At 36.8% G+C, this 26,531-nt stretch overlaps 1 protein-coding gene across 2 annotated transcripts in view; it reads left to right on the top strand.

Annotated features, from left to right (window-relative positions):
* Window positions 1-26,531, top strand: part of PRKG2 (protein kinase cGMP-dependent 2) — a gene marked incomplete at its 5' end in the record, with an annotated part of 84,142 nt that overhangs the window by 35,298 nt on the left and 22,313 nt on the right. Inside the window, 8 exons of one of the 2 annotated variants that reach the window (XM_082837812.1) lie at window positions 3,116-3,193; window positions 4,804-4,898; window positions 7,877-7,945; window positions 12,215-12,313; window positions 13,655-13,721; window positions 15,679-15,815; window positions 16,762-16,851; window positions 18,926-19,067. In XM_082837812.1, coding sequence (XP_082693938.1) covers window positions 3,116-3,193; window positions 4,804-4,898; window positions 7,877-7,945; window positions 12,215-12,313; window positions 13,655-13,721; window positions 15,679-15,815; window positions 16,762-16,851; window positions 18,926-19,067 — 777 coding nt within the window. Of the gene's footprint in view, window positions 1-3,115; window positions 3,194-4,803; window positions 4,899-7,876; window positions 7,946-12,214; window positions 12,314-13,654; window positions 13,809-15,678; window positions 15,816-16,761; window positions 16,852-18,925; window positions 19,068-26,531 lie in introns of both variants that reach the window. The other variant, XM_082837811.1, reaches the window with a different exon arrangement.

Raw genomic sequence — 26,531 nt, 5'->3', positions numbered from 1 at the left:
CCCCAGTTGACAAACACTGGCTAGTGTGGCATCGTAGCCAGTACTTACCACTATATATTTATGGTCTGATCTCCATCCACAGCCTTTTCTGATCTATGAAGTTACTGTCAACACACTGCGAGGTATTATTTATCTTCCTCCCATGGTTTTGGGTGACAAAGACTCATCCCTGGGAAAAATACCACCAGGAAGCTTGCCCCTTAAGAAACAACAAAGCGCTTTCTCAGTGTTCCATTTCCAGCTTCTGCCTTTTGGCTTATCCGACTGACAGAAATTAAAGCTGCACATCTGCACAGACCAGAGGCTGTGTAATAACTGAAGAACAGCCTATAAGCAGTTCAAAAATTCTCCAGATTCCTTCTGCTCTGTCTGGGTAATGGGGACTGAGATTGAGATAGGCACAGGAGAGCCTGAGACCGCCTGAAACAGGAACGCCCACCGTGACACTAGCAGTTCTAGTAAAGAGAATTGAACATTAACTATATCATGAAGACCCCTGCACTGCAGTGTCATGGTCACTCACTTAACCTTTGCGGGTCACAGTCATCTGAATGGTAAAGTCACACTTGAATCGAGTGAAGGTTTGTGATAGAGCTATAATGAGAAAAAATAGGGAGTTGGAGTAAGCAGCTTGTGATGTAAAAACTCAAAATATTATTTCCCGGGAAGAACAGAAGCATGTTTCTTGCTCACATAACAGTCCAGGGAGGATGGTCCTAGGTGGCTATGCAGAATCCTTCAGGAGCCCAAGCTGATGGCTACTCTGCCATCTTCCACATGGTCCCTCTCCCAGGATTTCTCTGGGACATGCCGTTACAAATGGGGCACAAGTATGAAGGCATGTGTCTGGAATGGTTCATGGGCCTGGCATGGAAGTGGCATACGTTGCTTCTACTCAGACCCTTTTAGCTGGAAGTTAACCACATGGCCACAGCTAACAGCAGGGCGGCTGGGGAATGCAGTTTACCTGTGGAAGACATTGATGACCAGCTCACAGACTCTTTCGCAGGAATTAACAGTCACCAGGTGACTATCTTACTTAATCCTCACACATCCTTAGGTGTGGTAGGTCATACCATCTTAATTTTACAGAATAGGAAACTGAGATCCAGAAGATTTAAGTAACATCTAAGCAAACCGTTCTCAGCCTCCCCCTTAACATGGCAATCATTAATTGAGTATTTACTACATTTCAGGTGCTTTTAATGCATCAAAAATTAATTGTCTTTAATTGACTTATGGTGGTAGGCAAAAATGGACCCCCTCCAAAGTATCCACATCCTAAACCCTGGAATGCATAAACGCGTTATGTTACATAGCAAAAGGAACTTTGCAGATGTAATTAAGGTTTGGGACCTTAAAATAAGGGAGATTATCTTGGACTATCTAGGTGGGTCAAGTATTATTACACGGGCCCTTAAAAGCAGAGAATTTTCTCTGGCTGGAATCAGAGAGATGCAGCAGAAGTGGAAGTCAGAGTGATTCCAAGTGTATGAAGAATTTCATGTGCCCTTACTGGTTCTGAAATATCAGGGGCTCTGTGCAAGGACAGGAGAGAAGTCTCTGGGAGCTAAGGGGGCAGCCCCCAGCTCACAGCCATCAGGGAAATGGGACCTTATCCTACAACCGCAAGGAACTGAATTCTGCCAACAACCTGATCACATTTGAAAGCAATTTTTTCCCCGGAGCCTCCAGAAAGGAACACAGCCCTACTGACACCTTGACTTCAGCCTCGAGATACCCTGAACAGAGAAATTCAGGTGAACCACACCGTGCCTGGACTCTCTATCCCACAGAAACTCAGATAATAAATGGGGGTAGTTTCAAGCCACTAAGTGTGTGTGGTTATTTGTTACAGCAGCAATAGAAAACTAATGTGCTTATCTTCTCTCAATCTTTGAGTATAAATATTCTTATTTGAATTTTCTGGATTGATGAAAGTGAAATTCAAAGCAGAACTGAGATTTGAATCTAGATTTCTGTGGCTTCAAAGTGCCTTTTCCCCTGAGATATTCTGCTTCCTTCCATGAGATGTTGAATGCCTTATAAAATGTACATAGTGCTATGTAAATAAAAGGTAAGTTTATTAGTATTAGGAGTAATGTTTATTCCATAAATGTAAATATGTTTTAAGAGTAAATGACCAAAAAAGATACTGAACTATAGCAGACACAAAAGTAGTTTGTTTGGATTTTATTTTCAAGTCTAAAATAAAAATAAGAGAGAGCTATTGTGTTGTTCTTTATGCCTTTTACGAAAATTAAACAAGCCCATTTTTGTTTGTATAAATAATTAAGAGATCCATTTTAGTTCTATGACTTTGTGCCAATATCAAATTAAAGCAAAGTAAGGACAGAAAGTTTAATCCATCTTTTATTTTCTAAGACACTGAATTACTTTTTTGGTCTGGCAGGTGGAAGAATTACTATTCCCTGACAAGAATTCTCTGATTACACTCACCTATATGAGGGAAACAAAGAAATAAGTGACAGTTTAGGATTTCATGAGGTTAAACTTTGTTGAAAAACAGAATTTACATGTAAAAATTCTAATGTCAACCTTTCATGATGATAAATCTTTGGAAAGAATCCATATGGAAGAGCTCTTTACTGTGTATGTAGAATTTTCCCAACCTTTGCTCTGAAAGAAATTAGGAATTGAGGCTGATATTCCTCATATCCATTGAGGATAATATTTTCAATTTATTAGATAATATTTGTCCTCTTTCTAAACTCTAGCACCAGTTTCAGACTGTTGCAGATCACTGAACCGTTTGTATTTAGATTATTTGGGTGAAGCCCACCTGCGGATCGGTGATAATTGCCTTGCTCTCGTTTCTTTGTGTCTTCAGTGTCCATGCTTGAAATTCAGTATTCCAGGTGAATTTTTTTTTCCATGAAAGATAAACATAAATGCAGATAAACAAGCAAAAGTCTCCTTACTTTTTTATGGTTTAAGACTACAATATCTAAGAAGATTACAATTACAATAAGCAAAAAAATAACAGAAACAGGTGTGGAATGCTCATTTCTAAGACACCAGGAGTTCTATTTCATTTGTGTCATCTGAACGTCTCCGCTGCATCTAACTTTTTCTTTTTCTCTTGTCCCCATAGGAATACTATGACAAAGGAGATTACATTATTAGAGAGGGCGAGGAAGGAAGTACCTTTTTCATTTTAGCAAAAGGAAAGGTAACTATTAGTTAAAGCTTACTTAAAGTAAATCAAAGAATCGTATCAAATCTGTTGGCCATAAACGCAGCAGTGTTCTGCATTGCAACCTAAGTCCTCTGTCTGCAGTGAGCAGTTAAAGACCTTCTGCTCAGAAGAGTCCTGGGGAAGCGGCGGGGGGCAGTCTGAGCACTGGCTTTGGGCCCACTGGAGACTTGTCTTGGGTTCCAGCTGATTTAGTAATTTCTTAGTGACCTTAGTCGGGTCACTTGGCTTTCTTTGGATGTCGTTTCATTGTGTATAAAATGACTGGATTATTTCTAATAATCCAATGAGTGTGTGATTCTCAGCCCAGGGGTCTAAGATCAAGGGCTGGAACATTTCCCCAACCCACTGATAAGACAAACAACAGGTGGAAGAGAATGAACTAGACAATTGAGGACAGAATGATCAGGCATCAAGCTGTAGAACAATATGGCTCAGAACTTCAACATACACAGTTGCTCAAGTTGATTTAGATGCTGATGAAAATTTTACGCTAATATAGACAACAAATCTTTTTTTTAACTAGATGTTGAGTGGATAACATGTTGCCGGTTATTCCCAGCTTGACTCTTTACAATGTTCCTCAGAGACAAAAAGCATTTGTGGAATATTGATGGAAAGGATAAAATCTTGAGCACCTGTGTCTATAAACTGTCAGATTTTCACATATGCTCTTTCTTCCATGGAAGAGTTTATCATCAGAGAATCAGACACTGCCCTTTGTAAACTGGTTTTGTGGTTGAACTTTGAACTGGACCCCCAGTGACGGAAAAAAATTTTTTAACATAATAGTTTCAGAAACTCTTCAACACTCAGAACCACTTTTTATCATTTCTCCTCAACCTGGACCTCATACTTTGAAAGAATACTGGTTAATAAACAAATTGCATTTATCATTTAAAAATTTTTAAATTTATTGTGATTTCCATAAGTGCTAACCAGAATTTCTAATCAGAATGATGCAGTCCTTCTTACCATGTTGAACTGGAATAATTCTAGCCACAAAAGGGAATAATGAAGTTTTTGTTTGGCTCTGCTATGGGGGTTCTTGAACCTTCCTGGGCTGTGGATCGCATTGGGACTGTCATGAAAGTTGTGGACCCTCCTCTATATCCACATTTTGCATTCAGTTTTAGAGGGTACACAGGAATCAACAAGTCAGTCATGGACATGAGATTTAGAACTCTTGATACTCAGTCTTATTCGTGATTGATTTGTCAACTCCATTTGGCTTTTTGAAAAAATAAAGTTCCCACAGGACCATTATTATTTGCTTTGAGCATCCTTAGGAAGGAATAACTGGATTCATGTAAAAAATTATAACTTTGAGTCGTGAGGTTTGGATGGAGAAGCTTCCTCTTATAAAAGGTGGATTGTGTTCAATCACAGGATTTTCTAGTCCATCCAAATGAGGTGACTATAGTTAGAATGTCATAACTACTGCAAAATTAAAGCAAAGGCTTTGATTTTTCCTTATTGAGTCAAGTTTATACAGAACAGGAGGGTTTGGTTGAATGGATATGTGTTCAGATTTTCCTTATTTTCTTCTCTCTCTCTCTCTTCTTAAATTATTTGACATCATTTAGGTAAAAGTCACTCAGAGTACTGAGGGCCATGATCAACCACAACTGATAAAAACTCTGCAGAAAGGAGAATATTTTGGAGAAAAAGCTCTTATCAGGTGAATCTATGAATTTATATTCCATACTTAAATAATTCTTTGGTTGTTTTGCATGTGCACCTACCCACTGAGAGTTGTCAAACTGAGCTACCAAATTAATGGCAGCCATTATCCAGGAAATAAACAAAATTTTAAACTGAATTCTACAATATTCATTGTTAAGCAGGAAATAAGTATATTAATTCTGCACGGGAAATAATTTAGAAAGTCTTAAGTCTACTAGTGAAAATAAAATTGGTCTTCTCTTAGAATTTTTAGTTTAAAAGAGAAAGAAATTAAAGGCATGAAATTTTAAATTTTCCCATAAGAATGAGTTTTTATATTTTCAAGGTTTGAAATATTGTCCTGTTTTACCCTTTAAGAAATGATCAAATAATGACTTTACGTAGTTTTTGTGTTTTTAAATCATTATGTCAAAGGTAATATTTTCTTAAGAATTTTTATTGGCTCATTTTGCAAGCTTTAGAAACAACTCAAAATAGTGTATTTGACATTTCTACCTGAACCTTAGGCCTTCTGAGATATGAGTTTATTTACTGTTGATCTAAGTTATGGAAGAAACATTTGTAAAGATTAATCAAATTGCTCAGGAGACACTATGTACTTCCTGGAACTCAGAAAACAACTTCATGTCTAAAAAAAACTTTTCTTAAATATAAATAACTTTATAAAAATTCAAGTTAGAATTTTGAGCAACACACTCTTTTTTGGAGTTACATATGTTTTTAAATGAATACTTGAAATTAATTAAGAAAGAATTTAAAATTTATGTTATTACTAAATGCTTTTTATTTCATATTTATGCTTATAAAAATGAGTAGTGTGTCTGCTCATTTTTCTTCCTTTTTAATTTTTGTCTGTGAAGCCCTAGTTCTGCTGATTTACATGTCGGGATTACATTAAGTACAGAGCAAAGAAAAAGTGTTCATATATTACCTGAAGACAAATTTGATTCTTTAAAAATCATAAAGCTCTTATTTTTTAAAGAAAATTAAACTACTTAATCCTAGTAAGTTATGGCTATTTTGTAAATAATTTAAAAATTGAATTTAAAGACAAGTTGAATTTTTATTTCCCATTTTCTAGCTGGTAATGAACTTGTTTCAATAACAGGGAAATTGTCCTCTTTTGTTTGCTTATTTGTGACAATATGAATTTGTTCATGTAATGCAATCATGTAATACCATTATTCAAGACTTCAATGTTTTTGTTCTTAACATTAACACATTATTTTTCTCATACCTTCAAGCAAAACTATTAAAGTTTGAAAGTGCAGAGAAATTATTTATAAATGCACTATAGACTCAAGATAGCTCTGGAAAGGAAATATGCTGTCTGGTTATGCTGGATCTGAAATAATTTGTGCTCTATGTTGCAACCAGCCAATTACAGTGTTCTCCCATGAGAAACATGGGGTTTATATTTAATAAAGACACAACTCCCCAAAGCATTTAAAATGTAAAGCTAAAATCAATGAGGAGGAGAGTTGGATACAAATATTTTTACATTTTTGTGCATTTTTATGCTATCACTTTTTAGGGCCACTGACTGTGGCTCAATGTTCCTTATATTCTGTGTATTTTCCATGTATTTCCATTAAATAGTCCCAGGAGTTCTTTCAGCATTTTATGTGCAAAAATAAATCCGTGGCACTTACACAGTTATTATGAAAGAAACAGATGTGTATTTGTAAACATCTAATACTTGTGCACTGTTTGCAGAGAATATTCCTAGTCAAAATCATGACACTGTCAAGTGAAAGGATGCCATACCTCTTTTTTTTGAACTAACAAAGCAAATAGTTTACCCATATCCAAGATCATTTCATATAGATATCTACACACATGCAATTTGAGTGTAAACTACCCAGCTCCCAACTCAAAAGCATATCAAGCTGAAAGGTTTCACCAGTGTCTTCTAGCAAGGATCCTGTAAACTTGGGAGGGACTGTGGGTTATGTCAGAAGGTTTCTGGATGCCAGCTATGTGGATGGGGGACCTCTCTGGAATGAGAGATGGGCTGCCAGCGTTTTCTCTGTCCCATCGCTAAAGGAAGATGAAAGAACTATACTTTTTGTGATGCTGTTTTTGATGAAGTTGCTTAGAGCAGTCTTAATATGATTGCTGCTCCAAGTTACCTTAAATAAATCTCAGAGCACTGAGTACCATATGGATGTACCTTCTTTTCAGGGTCTTTAGTTTGTAACTAATAGAGGGAGACAACTAAAATAAACAAAGGTCTCTAAAGAAATACTTTACCTGGTGCTTGACCCATTGGTATTCATTAGGTAATTAAATTTGCCATCATTAGATCATATGCTATAATTCATTGTATCTAAGGGGATTATTGTGAGATGCACTATTATATTATGTACCCCTGAGAAAGAAAGACAGTGCTATTAATTACACTATGACTCATCGTCAATTGTCAGGCATGCTCTGATTTCAGAGATTTTAATGGAAAATGTACATCTTAGACTATGAAATGAAAGATTTTAGTATTTCTTTAATTCACTGGGTGATACGACACTAAAAACACTTTCTTCAGGTTTTATTCCTGACTGGTTTGTTAGAAGTTAATTACTTCAATGTTTTTCTTATAAATTTCTTTGATCGGTTCATTTCAATTTTGGCTGCTTATTAATTAGCAATTCCTGTTTGATCAGAGTAGGGCTATCTTATTTGGGCTGCACAGAGCGCAGAATGAAATTCCACGCACAGTTGCACTCACTGATTCCTTTACATTCTTAGTGCATTTAGCTTCTTCTCCTCTGTATTCCTTGTGTGCATGCCCTTTATTAGGACACATTTCAAATCCTTTTTTTGGGAAGGAGTAGAGTATAAATTATGATTTTTTAAAAAAAGCATAATCTTTGGAAGGTTTAAGTGACAGTGTTTCATACCGGTAGCAGATTTCCCTAATAAAAATGGATGTTTAATTTCTCACTAGAAAATTGACTTTCCTGTTTTTATCTGCAGTGAAGATGTCAGATCAGCTAACATTATTGCTGAAGAAAATGATGTTGCATGCCTGGTTATAGATCGTGAGTGAGTATACTGATGTTGTCGGAGAATGCAGGCTACTGCCACCTTTGAAGACTTGGCCTTCTGTTACTACAAGGGCCCATCTGTCTTCCCTTTCATCAGCACTTGGAAACGCTGGCCAATCCTCAGCTGCGAGTACATTCGATTAAAATTCATGGGAACGAACTGGGCCTTCTGATCTGAATCTGTCTGCGGCAGTGGCAGATGCTGGCAGGCTAAATATTTTGTGTGCAGAGTTTGTACATAAATATCAGCAATAGACTGGTTTAAATTCTGCATCTTACAGAGAAATAAGCTTATTAGTACTCTCATGGATTTTTCCCCATACAGTGTAGTGAACAATTTCATAATTTATTGCTAAAATGCTCTAAGCCGTCAGAAACCTCTCTCTCTCAAAATATAAAATGTTCATTAGTTAGATGTATTCCCAGAGAAGTTTTAGTTTAATGCTTGTAGTAATTTGCAGATGATGTGTGTCAATATTAATCTCTAAATGTCTGAGGTTATTTCTCAGAATATTTCATTTTGTGTCCTTAACTCACTTCAAATCAAATTTGAATCTGACCCCTTGGATCTCTCATTAATCAGTTGAATATTTATTGACTATCTAGATATAAAAAAGGAAATTCAAATATACCAAAACTAGGCCATTGTCTGACAAAAGCCATGTATAGTCAAAAGAAATAGGGCATACTCATATGAAATATTAACAAAAAATAGTAAAATGACAATAGGTATCACAAGAGTATGTAGATGATTGCTAATTGAATACAACATTTATTGAACATAGAATCATAGAGATTTAGAGCTGGAAAGAACTTTGGAATATTTTACAAAATCTTTTTATTATGGAAAATTTCAAACATATTAAAAAATAGGATGATATTATGGACCCCATCATGCAAGCTCAAGAATTATCAATTAAAGCCTTTTCTATACCACTTTGCCATCCTCTCCCTGCCTTCTACACACTATTTTCAAGCAAATTCCAAACATAAAATTATTTCATCTATGAATTTTACTAGCATCTCTAAAAGCTAAGTATTATTTATAATACATGACCACAATAACATAACATGCCTAAAAAGTTACCAATTCTTTCTTTCTTTATTATTTTTTAATTGAAGTATAATTGACACATAACATTATATTAGTGTCAGGTGTACAACATAATGATCCAATATATGGATAAATTGCAAAATGGTCACTACAATAAGTCTAGTTAGCATCCATCACCACACATAGGACAATAATTCTTAGTATCACTTTGAGTTACTTTAATCTTTCCCTTACAGATAAAAAAAAGTAAGTCCAGGTCAGTTAAAGAATTGCCCCCGGGCTTCCCTGGTGGTGCAGTGGTTGAGAGTCCGCCTGCCGATGCAGGGGACACGGGTTCGTGCCCCGGTCCAGGAAGATCCCACATGCCGCGGAGCGGCTGGGCCCGTGAGCCATGACCGCTGAGCCTGCCCGTCCGGAGCCGAGAGGCCATGACAGTGAGAGGCCCGCGTACCGCAAAAAAAAAAAAAAAAAGAATTGCCCCAACAGTGTCATCTGTGATGGAACAGGGGCTTCTGCCCAGGTCTTCCAGTGCCTTTCAGCAGTCTTTCCACCATGCCATTTGGCTCCCATAGCATGTGTTCAGAAGGGAAGCAATCACAATACTGTGAAGTGGGAAAAGTTTTACTTTATTTTTTAAGTGTGGAAATGGGGCTTAAAATTCACAGGAGTTTTCTAGGCAAAGAGGAAATGTGGAAATCTCTCCAGGTGAAGTAAACCTTAAAAACAAAGGCATAGGGCTAGGAAGTGCAAATCATGTTCAGATGAAGGTAATCTTTGGTGGCAGCTCTCAAATGGAAAATATATTGATATGGTATTGCCCTGACAATGCATTGTTTTGTATATGAGTTCCTTAAAAATATATGCATGCACTAAATAGCATTAGTGGTGTGGTAAAATCTTATAAATTGCTCCAAAATGCAAGGACTAAAAACAGGATAGAAAGGAAGAACTCCTCCCCCTTTTCTTTATTATAATCACATAACCAAATAGTTATACAATATCTCATGGATTCATAATCCATGTAAAGGATGCAATGGTTTTTATAGAGTTTATAAATTATTTGGAAGTTTATAATTTTAAAACGCTTAATTTACATGTGCATAGTTGAGATTCTTATAGAGAGTACTGTCCTGTTAGACACAATGAGACATTAAAAGTTACATGAATTTATTCTGTACATAAGAGAAACTGAATATCAGGTATGACTGGGTTGACCTACATCCTGGATTTCCTGGGACAGTTCTGGTTATTCCAACATGTTTATGATTGGCACTCCCCTTCACTCTGGAAAACATTCAGTTTGAATGATAAATTATATGATCATTGTAGCTATCACTTATAAAGCTAGATTAAGATCCCGTAATAATTCTCCCATAGTACCCTTACATCATTGTTCACACTTTATTTGATTGCTTTATTTAACATCTGTCTTCCCACTCTTCTGTTTCTTCATGAGGACAGAAACATTTACTTTGTTCGCTGCTGTTGCTGTGCCAGCATTTGACATAGTCCTTGTCATAACAGGAAGCAATCCAGATGCTGGCTTAATAAAGGACACCATCCTTGCAATGAAATATAGTGACTGAAAGCCTATGGCTCTTTATTTCTTCTTTCCTAATTCATCATTTTAAAAATGCATACTTGAATGTTACAGCTAGAATGTTGTAGCCGTTTAAACTTTAGTTTGTGGAGAATTTCTATAGACCTGTGACACCAGTGTCACATTTAAAAAATCAAATTTCTTTACAACAATACTTCAATTAGTTTCATAGCAAGCAAGATAATGGTGACATGTAGAATAAATAAAATCAGTGGGATAGGGAGGGTGGGAGGGAGACGCAAGAGGGAGGGGATATGGGGATATATGTATACCTATAGCTGATTCACTTTGTTATACAGCAGAAACTAACACAACATTGTAAAGCAATTATACTCCAATAAAGATGTTAAAAAATAAATAAATAAAAACAAAAAAGTAAAAGAGACCAAAAAAAAAAAAAAAAGCAAAGTACAAGAAGTATTTCCTTTTACTTGAAAATTTCAACCATTGGGAATTTGAAATTGCATGGCAATACTCTTTTGTTTCTCACTACTGTACAGTCAGCAAAGGACGGTCCACAGAGCAGGGCAGAAAAGAGTGCCTAGTAGATCTGAAGGGGGAAATGGAAAATACCCAGCACAGTGCATAAGGTATACTTAATAATGTAAGTGTAGGTTGGTGGTCAGTTAAATGTGGGTAGAGGTCTTCAGGGCTAGGCAGGCAATAAGTGGCAACAGTACACTAATGAGGGGAATTCTGGCTTATTGGTTTCAGTTTTAGGTGTTTTGAGGTAAATTTTCATTCCTTTCATTTCTTTATGTCCAGGAGCTTAAGATTTACTGAGGTGATTAAAGCATGGTTTCTAGAAGGATACTGTTTTGTAGTAGGGAAGAGAACTACCCTGAAAATCACGAATCCAGGTAGATTGTCAAGTGTGGGGTGCGGGAAGCATTGGAAGGATAATCCAGAAAATAGGTTTGTTTGGTGAGGAAGGGGATTCTTTTTTTCTCATGGGCAGTGCCCTATGTAAGAATTCCAAGAGATAAGTGACCAGGGACAGGCAGATTAGATGGGACACGTAACAAATCTGTGATCCGTGAGGGTGAGGGAGGTAATGGGAAGATGCTGGCTGAGCCTCAGACAGGGAACTACTAAGTTAAGGTAAACGATTTGGATTTAATTATGAAGGAATGTGAAATGAGTAGTATTATCTATGGACAAAGAAGAGATGAATTGTATCCTTGACTTTAAAAATAAATAGCTTAATTAATTTGGTTAAGCAAAGTTAGAAAAATCTGGAACCCATGTAACCTGTTGATTCAGTAAACAGATCATGTAGCCTATTTCCTTTTCACTGTCTTCTTTAAAAAAAAAAAAAAAAAAAAAAGAACAATATTGGTAAACCTGAACCACAAGGGGGAAGATTACAGAAATGGTGTCTCTTCTCATTGATAGCCTCTTTGCTTTCAGAAACTCAAAGGATCAATTATATAGCTTCCAATAACAATTCTACATGTGACAGCAATTTTAATGTAACATAAATTATTGAAAAACAATTTGCAAAGCTGTGAATAACCATACAAATAGTCTTTTATGAGCTTAAGAAGAATGGCAAGTTGCAATGGTAACTCTCAGCACTGAGCTTTTTATTTTATCTTATTTTATTCATTTAGAACATTCAACCAAACAGTCGGGACTTTTGAAGAACTCCAAAAATACCTTGAAGGGTATGTGGCAAACCTGAATCGTGATGATGAAAAAAGACATGCGAAGTAAGTGGAGGAATATTTTCCTAAGCCGGATGTGGCAGTTGATAAAGAAGGGGACTGAAGGCTGTGGTTTGCTGTGGCGTAACTTTTAGTGTGTTGCCATTAGAAAATTTGGGGGAGTTCTTTTAAATTGTTCTTCCACAAAGAGGATACCATTTGCCTGGTATCCTCTACCAGGATAGTAATAGTATGGCTATTATTTTAGTCAATAAATAGTTTCTTATTTTCAGTGATGGGTAGTAATGTTAGGAAGAAATTTCCTGATAGAAAACCTTGGGAAAGGGATTCTTTACATTGACTGGTGACTTAGTTCAAAAGTACATTAATTCAGAAAGGAAGGCTCTCTTGCCCATGGAAATCAAACAGGAATACCAAGGCATAGCGTAGCCCATTCATTCTGATTCCAGGTAAAGAGCTAGGGCTAGAGTCTGGGTTATTTCAAAATATAAGGGAGCTATTGCCCATGGTGTTGTGTGTTGGGTTCTAAATGTAGTAATACTGATGAAAATGGTTTTTTGTTTAATAGAAACAATACTTTGTAAAATTAAAATTATTTGAAAATCCTTTGCTAAAACATTTTGTAGAATGAATACTTAAGCATATATTCACCAGATAGTACCATTACAATTGAAGAGTCAAGAGTTCTAGAAGACTGACCTTTGAGTTAAATTAGAGCATTCAGTCAGGACTGCATAAGTTTGTTTTTGCTTTTTTTTCTTGCAGGGAGTATACTTGCAGTTTTTATGCCAAAGGCCTTTTGTAGCGAGAACAATTTATAAATACGTAACCCAGAACAGTAAACTCTAATTAAAAGAGAATTGAGTATTTCCAAGTAACAATACTTAGACATAAAATATGAACTGTATTTTTCATGTTTCACAAAGCAGTTATTCTGGTTCAGCCAGAGAAATCTTCAAGATCTGACAAAAGTAGCAAAATATGGCAAAGATTCTCAGTGTGGAATCCTCCTGTATGTGCAACAAAGGAAGTGGCTCTCTTTTCTGGTTTTATTTCCTCTCACTGATTCTTTGTTTTTTAAACAGCTTTATTGAGATGTATTTCAAATACCACACAATTCACCTGTTTTTACCTCTCATTGATTCAGTTTGACTTTTGTCTATTTTTTATTGTGTGTGAGTATATCTGTTTTTTATTTGTATAGTCTATTGTTTTTCTCCCCAGATGTAACTGAATCTGACCCTATAAGAGTTGAGATAAGCTCTATGGTAACTATGGGCAGTAATTACTGGCAGAAATAAGACTGTTGTAAGGGTGGAATTTATGTGTGCCGTGACCCCTGCTTGCCCAAGGGAGCGTATGTAAAGTTTCTCTTATCTCCTACAGGAGATCCATGTCTAGCTGGAAGCTGTCCAAAGCACTCTCTTTGGAGATGATTCAGCTGAAGGAGAAAGTGGCCAGATTTTCCTCATCATCCCCATTCCAGAACCTTGAGATTATCGCAACACTGGGCGTTGGTGGGTTCGGAAGAGTTGAGCTTGTAAGGGGTTTACGTTTCAAGCATCTGAGAGAAGCCTTTTGACTATTTTTTGTTTTGTATTCCAGTGTATGTCAGAGGAATATATGCATTGTTATTGCTATCTAAACATTGCTTTGAACAGAAATTGAGAAAGTACACTTTTCACTCTTTATGTTGTGTAATAGCAGGTCTGTGCTAGTAACTTATAATATAGCTGCGATTTCAAGCCTCTTACATCACATCCTTTTGTGATTTTTTTTTTCTTGAGGGCAGTTAGTTATTGGAGAATGTACCAGTAACCATACCCAAAGGCTACAAAACATAAAATGTGTTTCCTAACAGCAAAATGTATGTATACATACGTTCACGATGCATTAACTGTATGTTAAAGCAAAGAAGAATGTGTCCAGTGAAAGTGTCATAGAAATGAAATCTTTAATATCATAGCTCCATTTCTTAAACAACTCCCCTGCCATGTCTGTATTTGGCTTTCATTATTCTATTTTTGGGTTGCCAAATTTTCTATCAAAAAAAAAAAGCTGAATGCAAGGAGATATTTGAAGAGCAGCCTTCTGTAGTGCTGGTCAGGACAGCTGGGAACTTATGGCCTGATTTCGGCTGCATCTTCCATATCACCACCTCTCTGAGCTTTATAATCAGCTTCCAAAGAGTAGCAGAGCAGTGCTGTCAGATCAAGTGCTCTGAGGAAACAGTAGAATGGAGATCTGTGACCTTACTGGGTAGAGATGGCTCTGAACCCTTGGCAATTACCAAGCCCTTCTTTGCCCAGCAGATTTGTAACAATTTGCTGTACATTAACCTTGGGAACTATGCTGACACTTCCATCTGATGGGTGGCCTGGGTGTGAGCAGATCTGAAATGCTGCCAGGAGACTCTGGGTAGTAAACTTTACACCCAGTCAATTCTTGGGTAAGGGGGGAAGAAACGATTTCTTAATAGGCCAAAGAGTATTTGTAGTGTTTCTTCTGCCATATGGAGAGATAAGGGAGAGATCCATCTGCTGTATTTTTCATCAAAATCTTGGCAAAAAGATTGAATTAACAATGCTGAGGTTTCCTTTTTATATAGTTAGATAATAATAATTGAAACAATAATTCCACCATTGATTTAAAAGTCATAGGCAGCACTAATGGCAACTGTGAGCAAAATGTGGGGTGCAACCATTTCTGCACAGTTTCATTACTTGTCAAATATAGTCTGCTAATGGAGTTTTAAAAGTCTGTCTGAATGCTTATTAAATTTTAAAAATTTCCTTTTAAGGGAAAATCCTGTTTGTCCATCTAGAGCATGGTCTCCAACAGAGCTTTCTGCGCTGATGGAAATGTTCAGTATCTGTGTGTCCAGTAGGGTAGCCACTGGCTATATGTGGCTGGAGAGCTTTCGGATCACGCAACTGAGGAACTGAATTTTTAATTTTAATCAATTTAAAATTAACCTTATGTGACTAGTGGCTATTATATTGGATCGTGCAGATATGAATCTTGATTTAATATGTTTTGTTTTGAAACTCAAAGAAGTGACTATTAAGAAAAAACAGTTTTTGGCAATTCTGGCCAAAGTTTTTCATGTCACATACTCAAAACTGAAGAGATTTCTAAACATTCAATCTTCTAACTAGAGTATTTTTCTTGTTTCAATACAAGCATTCTAGAGCCATGTTCCAGATATGTGAACTCTTTTGGAAATTACAGTGAAAAGGAAGTGTGTACACCTGGATAAAATTCAGTTCCCGGAGGGATAAGTGGTTAAAAGCTTACATGCTATTTAAATGTGAAAGAATTCGAACTCTCATTAGTTAACATGTTTTACGTAGATATTGCAAATCTTTCCTAGTAAGTTCATTTTGAGGGCTTGTTCTCTTCTTCCCTAGGTTAAGGTAAAAAATGAGAATGTTGCTTTTGCAATGAAGTGTATAAGGAAAAAGCACATAGTTGACACGAAACAGCAGGAGCATGTCTACGCAGAAAAGAGGATCCTGGAAGAGCTGTGCTCCCCCTTTATCGTGAAGTAAGCGAGCATCTCGCTCCCAGAACTTAGCATCTTAGGCTCTCCTTTTGAGTGTTTCCATGCAAGAGGACAGAGGAGGAAGAGAAGGCCTCGCTCTGAATTCTCCAGCCCAGTCACAGCGATGATACATAAAATGTTAGAAGTTTGAGATCTGAAGTCAAGAGTCCAGATTTTTTTATTCTTGGATAAATCTCAGGAAAGCGTGTAGGGTGTATGTGTGTGTTTGTATGTGTGTGTGTGAATATAAAATTATTGTGGCAATAATTTGAACTGCTTATTTAACTCAGACCCAATGCAGAATTTGGGAAGCAAGAATTCATTCAGAACCCTTCAGGGGACGTGCTGCTGTTGAATTTCGACAAGAAGTGGCATCTGGACGTATTTAGGTTGTTGAGGAGCTGGTCCTAACAGTGCCTGGGTGCCAGAAGATCCACCGCCTTTACAGTTACTGCTTTCTTTAGCTATCACCAGAGTTTGCAAGAGAAATGTATTATTCTAGGCCATGGCTCTCTTGTGAATTCATGGGTTAGTGGTGTAGGCCAGTTAAGGCATATTTTTTCCTACCTGTCTTAATGCTCCTGGAGTGTAGCTTTAGAGATTTCTGGGTGATGTAAAGTGCCTCTATAATGAGTAGCATCTATGCTTTTTTTTTTTTTTTTTTTTCGGTACGCGGGCCTCTCACTGTTTTGGCCTCTCCCGTTGTGGAGCACAGGCTCCGGACGCACAGGCTCAGCGGCCATGGCTCACGGGCCCAGCCGCTCCGCAGCATGTGGGATCTTCCCGGACCGGGACACGAACCCGTGTCCCCTGCATCGGCAGGTGGACTCTCAACCACTGCGCCACCAGGGAAGCCCCCAAAGTGTTATTGATGATGCTCTTAAGCAACTTGGAAGACATTTTAAAACTGGGTTTCTAATAATAACTGTGCTTTTCTTTATCTTCACAGATTATATCGCACTTTCAAGGACAATAAGTATGTATACATGCTTCTGGAGGCCTGCTTAGGTGGGGAGCTATGGAGTATATTAAGAGACAGGTAATGAAAAAGAATAATAAACAATAACTTTTGTCTCCTCCTGTGTCATCTAAAGGATGCTATGTTCATGATCATTTAAAGAGGCATGAAGAAAGTTATTAAGAAATGAGTCTAAGAACGTATTATCACTTGATAAAAAAGTAGTAGTAGTGATATTTTCTTAGCTAACATTATAATCATGTAATAGGCACCCTGTAAAGCAGTTATTGTCATTCTCATATTAGGGATTAAAGAAGCCCAGGCTTAGAGTGTGAACCATCCATGTCACATGGTTAGTATGAGGCAGAGTAAGTATAAACCCAGATGTTACTGATTCCGAATCTTGAGAAGAGAGATGATGAAAGGGGTGGAGCATGGGGAAGCCCGGACTGAAAGGCAGAGTGAAATGTCTGCAAAGATTCCATTTTACAGAAGGGGTGATTTCCACACAATCAAAACCACAGGTATTTACTAAGCTCCACCTATGTATAAGGCTCCATAGGAGACAGTGTGGGAGTTTTCTAAACAAAGTAAACTGTTCTAACCCCTCAAAGTATAACGTTTTCCTCCACTGAGTTTAGATTTTGTTTTGGGAGATAATGTAATGTGCAATTCTAAAACATTTCATTATTTAACGTGAAAACTAAATATGACAAAGAAGTTGGCAGTTTGTAACGAAATGTCCAATGAGTGTTGTGGATAGTGAGCTTGGAGAAGAGAAAAGATAGAAAAATGTGATGGTCAAGGAAGGACTTGAGCTAAACTCTAAAGACAAAATTTGGAAAGGCAGAGAGGAAGGTAAACCGCAGGAACATTAGGATAGGATTAAGTGTCTTAACTTGCTGAGTAAGAGCAGAATTTGAATAGAGGACAAGGGCAGCAGAAAAGGAGATGGGAAGGTGGCTTTGCATTAGGCTGTGGAGGTTAATGCCAGGCCAAACATTTAGACAGCATTCCCTGGCTTAGTGATTCTCAGCCCTGGCTTCACGTCAGAGTCTCATGGGTAGCTTTTACAAAGTAAAAATGCTGGGCCCTAATGCCAAAGGCTTTGATTTGGTTCAGTTGCAATGGGTCCAGAAAATGACTTTTAACTGCCTTTCAGGCAATTCTAATGTTCATTCATGGTCAAGAATCACCGACCTAGGTAATAAGAGACTTTTGAGCATCTGAGTAGAGATTCATGTGTTGTACTGGGAACATATTGTTGGATGGATCTGAATGCGGGAAACCTGGAAGGGTTGAGGAAACTTGCATGATACCTGCAGAAGCATTTGCGTCTTCCATCTTTGCTTCCATACGCAAATCTTTTTAGAAAATATAAATCTGTTTAGAGGTGGGAGTTCCTACTCTAGTGTTAGGCACTTTACCTGATCCATAAAACAGCCTTGTTAAGTCAGTAGTAAACCCATTTTACAGATACGAATCTGAGGCTCAGAACAGCAGAACAACTTGCCTAAGGATGCAGTTAGTGGAAGAAGAAGGAGTCAAAACCAGTTTCTCTCGTTCCAAAGCCACAGCCTTCTATTATACCATGCAGCAAATCACCACCACATTTCAATAATTCAGTATGTAAACCTACACACAGTGCTGACACAGGGCAACTCTAATATCATCAAGGTGCACTAAATAGGAAAGAGTTATGACCCCGTTTCTACATAGGTTATTGTTACAAGCTATACAAACAGGAAATGAAAATGGTCACTTGAGTAGTTTTTAGTCAAGCAATCAAATGGAGAAGTGTGGTTCAAGCGCTCCATTGAAATAGTTGCATTTTCCCCAGAGTTTGCCAGAGATGTCTTTGAAAAGTTTTGTTTTCTTGTCTTTCCATTTTATATGTTCATATATGATTGCCAGAAACAATTGTTTGGATGTAGACACTTTAATTTTAGTGAAGTGGTTCTTGTTTGCATCAAGTATCCCCCTAAATTTCTTTATAATCAGTGGTCTAATTCATTGGCAGCATGAAGTATTTTTTAGTGCTAATGCCATACAAAACGTTTATATTGCATAAATTTACTGTATAATAATTGACACCTAGAATCTAGAACAAGGATGTGTGTCTAGAGTATTAAGAGGGAAAATGATTTCATTGCAGAGGCAGCTTTGATGAACCCACCTCCAAGTTCTGCGTTGCTTGTGTGACAGAAGCATTTGATTACCTGCATCGACTAGGTATTATCTACAGAGACCTGAAACCAGAAAACTTAATTCTAGATGCTGAGGGCTATCTTAAATTGGTAAGACAAATTCTGCAACTTACAGTATCGTATGAGATATTTCTAAACACAAAGCTGTGTTACAGTTGCAATTCTCTTTTAATTTTGGTACATTTGTTATTGTCATTCTGGGGGATATGGCCTTTGAAATCAGCACACTTAACACAGGGAGCTGTGCTACAAGTACATTCTTTTTGGCCTAGGCCTTTCAGGTTTCAACCATATTTGTGACTCCTACTAAGGATTCAAATAATAGAAAGCCTTTAAAATTGGATTTTGTTAGCATTTTTATATAATTTCAGGTAGGTTTTAATAAATTCCTGCTACATATAGGGATTAGCTATGAGGAATAAGGAAAAAAGATAGTACAGTTTCTGTCCCAAGACAGCCACTGTCTGTAGAGGGGGAAAAGATACACATATGAATGTTGGTAGTTTAAAAAAATATTTGTGAGTGATTCTAAGGTACAACCAGGGTTGAGAATCAGAACACAAGACTGTAGTTTGCTTCAGGACAGAGACTTTCCTTGCCATGCATCTTTGTAATGGATAGCATGCCTAACATGAATCCCCTTGCATGTCGCACAACAGAAAAAAATGCTACCAGTCATGTAAACTGCTTCTGGTGCAAAACTGTAAGAGAAATGGGCAGTCATAATAGTAGAAAGCAGGCATTTTGGATCTCAGGAGGGAACGTCATCAGGATGGGGAACCCAGGATGAATTTTCCCTGAGTCCCTTTTGTCAGGAGCTCAAGGACATTAAACCATCTCTGAACTTAACATTTACAAAGGTATTAGAAGTTTCTAATAACAGAACTTTTTTATATGGAAATAATAATAGCTACCATTTAAAGTGTAAAGCTGTGCTAAATAAACATTTTGCAGTTAATATATTTAACAATTGATGAGATGGGTTTTATCATCCACATGTTATAGTGTTCAATTTAAACTTAGGAATTAAATTCACGATGTGTAATTGCTAGGTGATTTCTCTCCATAGTGAAGGAATAAAGTAAGTCCTTTCATGTGAAATCTGGCTGACTTCCAAGAAACATTTTGATGCGTTCAAGCTTTATTTTATCCATGAAAGACAGCTTTGGGAACTGGTGAGGTACTAACACAAGGCCTTAATCACTTGTCTCCTTCACAATTCCTTCATTGGATATGCCTCTTACAGCTCTTTAGAAAAACCTTTTGGAATATTCTAGAAGTAAAGCCATCATGAAGGATGTAGATTATCCATTAAATTCATTCTTTTTTTTCTATTCAATTTTTTTTATTGGAGTATAGTTACTTTACAATGGTGTGTTAGTTTCTGCTGTACAATGAAGTGAATCAGCTATACGTATACATATATTCCCTCCCTCTTGGACCTCCCTCCCACCCCACACCCATCCCACCCATCTAGGTCATCACAGAGCACTGAGCTGAGCTCCCTGTGCTATACAGCAGGTTCCCACTAGCTATCTGTTTTACATATGGTAGTATATACATGTCAGTGCTGATCTCCCAATTCGTCCCACCCTCCCCTTCCCCACTGTGTCCACATGTCTGTTCTCTACTTCTGCATCTCTGTTCCTGCCCTGCAAATAAGTTCATCTGTACCATTTGTCTAGATTCCACATATATGCATTAAAGTATGATATTTGTTTTCTTCTTTTCATGCCTATTTTTAAGAAATCAGGTAGTATATTCAGTATTTATAGGCATAGACGTCCATAACCATCTCTTTTGTTAGCCATTGTTATCCATCAGCTAACTCATTTGACAACCAGCTAAATGAAGAGTAATAACTAAAGCCTTTAGAAATTAAAAAGTAAATGTTGAGTATTTCCATTTCTAGCTATATTTCAAACCAGATATATTGAAATTCTCTTATACAAAATGTCTCAAGTACTGGAGGAAACATGAAAAGCAGTATTATATGCCTGGCTGACTTTGTAAGACAGCACTGGGAGTCCCCTGAGGCCGAGAACCAAACTTGGGCAGTAGTGAAGGGTGGAACTCAAACATTGAAGCTGCTGTCTTGTGGGCACCCAGAAATCCTAGGTGGCCTAGAGGTTTTATTTTAATTGCTGTACCTTCTGGGAACAGGAGACCAAGTTTTGGACCTGGGCAGTGTGGAAAGTTGAATCAGAGAACATTGTCAAGAGCCAGGAATCATACAGATTGTACTTTCAGAGAAAAAGAAAACAGGGGAAAAATCTAATGTCTAAAGGCAGAGTACATGCAAGAAAACATGCTTTTCTCATTATTGGGCTCTTGGTAGAGGAACAAAAGAGTCTAAGAATACTTGGCCACAGGCTGGTCTTCATGGGGTTTTGGATGCCCAGTCTTCAAGGCTGGAGAACCCCAAGAAAAAATTTAAATGAAAATGGATCCATGTTGGTAGCATGCCCAAGTTTCCATGAATCAATGTATATTCTCTCTGGAAGAATGTTCTCTCAACTTAGGATACAGAGAACTCCCAGAGATAAACTTCCAGGGAATATAAGCTCACATTAAAAAATAATGTTATATGCATGAGGAAAAAAGGTGCCAGGAACATTATTTGGCAGGCACATAAAAGTCTCATATATTGCAGTAATCAGATACAAAATATAAAATAAATACATCTAAGTCTTTTAAAAGTAAGAGAGGGACTAATAAATGAGTAAGGAACAGAGACTCTCAAAAAGGATCTAACATGTTTAGAAAAAAAAATAACAAATAAAACTTCTATTAAGAATATAATAATTGAAATTAAATATTCAATGGAAGTTTTCATTAATGGTGGAGTAGCTTGCATTGGACTAATCTCCTTGCTGAGGTTAATTATAATATATGTACAAAAATGTGTGAAAGCTTTGGAGAGCAATAAGAAATAGACATTCAAACCTTGAAAATAGGGAACCACACTGGGTGAAATCCATATTAATACAGCTGTTCATTTCAAAGCACTCTTTATTGTATAAGGTATGAAGAATAAACTTTAGTTAACATCATACCTGACAGTGAAATATTGAATATTTTCCATTTAGATTATGAACAAGATTATTTTCTTTCACTACGATTTTTCAAAATCGTAACAGAGGTCTTAGCAAAAGAAATAGAACACAAAAAAGCAATGAAAGGCCAAAGATTAGAAAGGAAGAAGTTACCTGTCTTTATTTGCAGACAACATGATTGTTTATGTAGAAAAGAATGAAGAATCTACCAACAAGTTCTGGAAAGAATAAGTAAATTAAGCACAATTACAGGTACAAAGTCAATATACAAATAAAAATTTAATTTTTATATACTAGCAGTAAATATTTATAAATGAAATTAAAATGCCATTTGTAATATCAAAACATAAAATAAATGTGTAAAAATGTGTAAGACCTCTACATTGAAAACTACAAAGTTTTATTGACAGAAAAATGACTAAATGGTAAAATACACTATGTTCATAAATCATATAACTCAGTATTTCATAAGATGTTCAGTCTTGTCCAGTTGATCTACAGATTTAAGGCCAATGCAATAAAAATTGGAGCAGCCATTTTTAGAAACTGAGACGTTTATTCTAAAATTTACACAGAAACGCAGTTTAGAAGAGTCAATAACCACTTTGAAAAAAGAAGAACAAAATTGAGGAATTTATAATATGTGATGTCAGACTCACTATAAAGCTATAGTAATCAAGGCAGTGTGATAATGGTGTAAGGACAAATTACTTAATCTAACAGAATAAAGTTCAGAAATAGACATACACAGTCAACTGACTTTTAGAAAAAATGGAAGGGCTAGTCTTCTCAACAGATATTGCTGAAACAATTGGATATATATGGTCAAAAAAAGGAACATGACTCCCACCACACACCATATAAAAAAATTAATTCGAGATGGATCATGGACCTATAAAGCATCCATAAGTAAGCATAGAGTAATATCTTCACAACATGGGCTAGGCAGAGATTTCTTAGAACACTAGTAGTAAGCTTGAAAAGTTCGGGCTACTATAACAAAAATACTATAGACTAGGTGGCTTAAACAACAATTTATTTAGTTCTAGAAGCTGGAAAGTTCAAGGTCAAGGTGCTGGCTGATCTGGTGTCTGGTCAGGGCCAACTTCCTGGCTTATAGAGAGCTGTCTCCTCTTTTCTTCACATGGGAGAGAGACACAGAGAGAGACACACAGAGAGAGGGCTCTCTATTATCTCTTCTTATAAGGGTACTAATTCCATCATGGGGGTTTCACCCTCATGACCTAATTATCTCCCAAAGGCTTTACCTCCAAATTCCATCACACTGGGGATTAGGGTTTCAACATATAAATTTGGGGAGGGGAGATACAAACATGCAGTCCACAATAATTGGACTTCATCAAAATTAAAACATCCTCATCATCAGAATATACTGTTAAGAAAATGAATAGCCATGCCATAAACTAGTAGAAAATATTTGCAATATATCATTACATGACAAAGGACTTGTGTCCAGAAATATATAAAGAACTCAGTAAGAAAAGACAAACAACCCAGTTTTTAAAAATGATCAAAGATCTTGAAAAATCACTTTACAAGAGAAGACATAGGCATGATCAATAGACAATATCAATAGTCATTAGGAAACACAAATAAAAACCACAAAGTTGTGACATTTCACATCCACTAGAGTGGCTATAATTTAAAAGATTGACAATACCAAGTGTAGGTGAGGAAACTTGCCTAAATTTCAAGTGGAAAAGCAAAATTATAAACTGTTTGAAGAATAATTTGTCAGTTTCTCATAGAGTCAAACATACCCCTATTCTACAACAAGAAATTCCACTCCTTAGTAGAAATTCCACTCCTTGTTATTTATCCAGGAAAATTGAAATCGTGTTTTCAAAATTCTTGGACAAGAATCTTCATAACAACTTTTTCCTGAAAGCCCCCAAGTCAGAAGGAGCCCAAATACCCATCATCAATTCAATGTATAAACATATAGTAGTATATTCATCAATGGAACTCTCCTCAACAGTATAAAGCAATGAATTACTACAGGCAACAACATGAATGAAGTTTAAAAACTATGTGGAGCAAAAGGAAGGCAGACACAGAAGACTATCCCTCTTTATGATTACATCTGTTGTAGAATAGATGGTAGAAATTAATGCAACGGTTGCCTCTGGGAGGAGCATTTGACTGGAAAGGGGCATGAGGGAACTTTCTGAGATAATGCAAGTGTCTGTCTCTTGACTATATATGGTGGTTGTGGTTACATGAGTATAATCTGCATAAAAATTCAATGAACTGTACACCAAAAATCTGTGCATTGTATTGCTTATAAATTATACATCAATTTGAAAAATGTAATGGAAAGGTTAAATAGTGGATGATTCACAAGTGAACAGAAAAATCAGTGAATTGAAAGATAAACTAATTTACACAGAATGAAGCATAGAGACACAAAAAGATGGAAAATAAAAGAAATTAGGAAACTTGGGGAATAGAGTGAGAAGTTCTTAAAATGTTCAATTGGAGTCCAAGATAAAAATATAGAGAATGAGAGAAAAGTATTTAAAGAAATAATGGCTGAGAATTTTCCAGAAGTTATAGAAAATACCAATCATCAGGTAAAGGAACACCAGCAAATCCCAACTGAGAAAAATTGTATTTATTGTAGCTTCTGTCTTTGTGTAACAAATCACTCCAAAATTTAATGGCTTAAAATAACAAGGATCGTGGACGATCTCTCACAGTTTCTGTGGGTCAGAGGTTTGGGAGTAGTTCGATTGGTTGGTTCTGACTCAGGGTCTCTCAGGAAGTTCTGTCAAGTGTCGGCTAGGGCTGCAGATCCACATTCAAGGTGACTCACCCCTCTGGCTGGCAAACTGATGCTGGCTGTTGGTGGTCTTAATTCTTTTCCATATGAGTCTCTTTCCGGGTTGAACGTCCTCATGGCGTGGCGGCTTGGCTTCCCTCAGAATGAGTCATTCAAGAGACCGAGGAATAGCTACACTGCCTTCTAAGACTTACTCTCAGTCCCACACTGGTGCTTCTACTGTGCTTTGTCGGCCACACGGGGCCAGCCCTGATTTGAGAGAGGACACCTCTGAATACCAGGACAAGGGGATCATTTAGGCTCTCTTGGATGTTGGCTATTGTAGTGGTAAAAGTGCAGAACAAAAGCAAAGTCTTAAAAGCTACCAAAGAGAAAGGACAGTTTACATATAAAGGAGTAAAAATTAGGCTTTCAGTTGACATCTCAACGGCAACCATAGAAACAAGAATGCAGTGGAATAATAGCTTTAAAATTCCAAGAGAAAACAAATTTGAATTATAAATCCAGAGAAATTATCTTTCAAGAAGGATGAAATAAAGACATTTTTAAACAAAGATAAAGAGTGTTAACCACCTACAAAAGGATGTGCTTAAGGGAGATGAAAAATCCCTGATGAAGGGTTTAAGATGCAACAGGGAGTGGTGACTATAGAAAAATGGTAAACATGTGGTTAAATCTTTCAAAATTATGGTATAAAGTAATAATTCTCACTCTACTGTGTAGTATTAAAAGTGAGAAAATGCTAAATAACTGAACAACAGCAGCAGGTAAACTGAGAGTAGGTGTAATTGGAATCAAAGTGGGAGAAAATGTCAATCATTTTAAAAGAAGGAAGCAAAGGAGAACAGGAAACCTAAAAAAAAAATCAAAGAGAAAACACAAATTGAAAGTAGAAAGAAATTTAACATATGTAAACAGACTTAACTCTTCAGATAAAAGCCAAACACTGTCAAATAGATTTCAAAAATAAAAATGATGTTTACAAGAGACAGACCTAAAACATGAGGATGCAGAAAGGTTGAAATTAAAAGGATAGAAAAGAATGTGTCTGGGAAATATTCAGCAAATTGAAATGCAGGTTTCATTATGCTGGTATCAGGGAAGAAGTATTACTAAAGATAGAGAGGGTTACCATATGACGATGGAAGGTTCATTTTACCAAGATAATGTAACAATCCAGATCTTTTATTTACCTACCAAAATGCTTCAAAAATAAGAAGCAGAATTTGACAGAACTAGTAAGGAGAAATGGACAACTGTTGGAAATTTTAATACTCCTCTTGCAGAAATTGATAGAACATTCCGACCAAAATTCACTAAAACTTTAGAAGATGTGTACAACACAATCTATAAACTTGATATAATTGGCATGTAGGATATTCCCAATATTTAGAGAATGCACATGAACAAAATTTGATCATATACTAGGTCATTAAGCAAGTTTCAGCAAATATAAAAAAAATAGGAATTGGGCTGGCAGCTGGCAGCCTAACAGTGCTGCTGCCTTTGAAGGGGGTCCTGAGGGGGTCCCAGTAGAAGTGAGGGCAGTGAGGATGCCTGGTCCAGCACCTCAGGAATGCACGTCTGGGTGACGGACACTGGGCAGTCCAAACTTGGACATGAATGTCCTTGAGGATGAAAGACTCCTTGAAAGGATGACCTTGGTCTCATTCTTCAAATTTTCATAAGTGGTGT

This window comes from Leucopleurus acutus (genome assembly GCF_964270905.1).
Source record: "Leucopleurus acutus genome assembly, chromosome: 4".
NCBI classification, from domain to species: Eukaryota; Metazoa; Chordata; class Mammalia; order Artiodactyla; family Delphinidae; genus Leucopleurus; species Leucopleurus acutus.
This window is presented reverse-complemented; position numbering and strand designations above follow the sequence as displayed.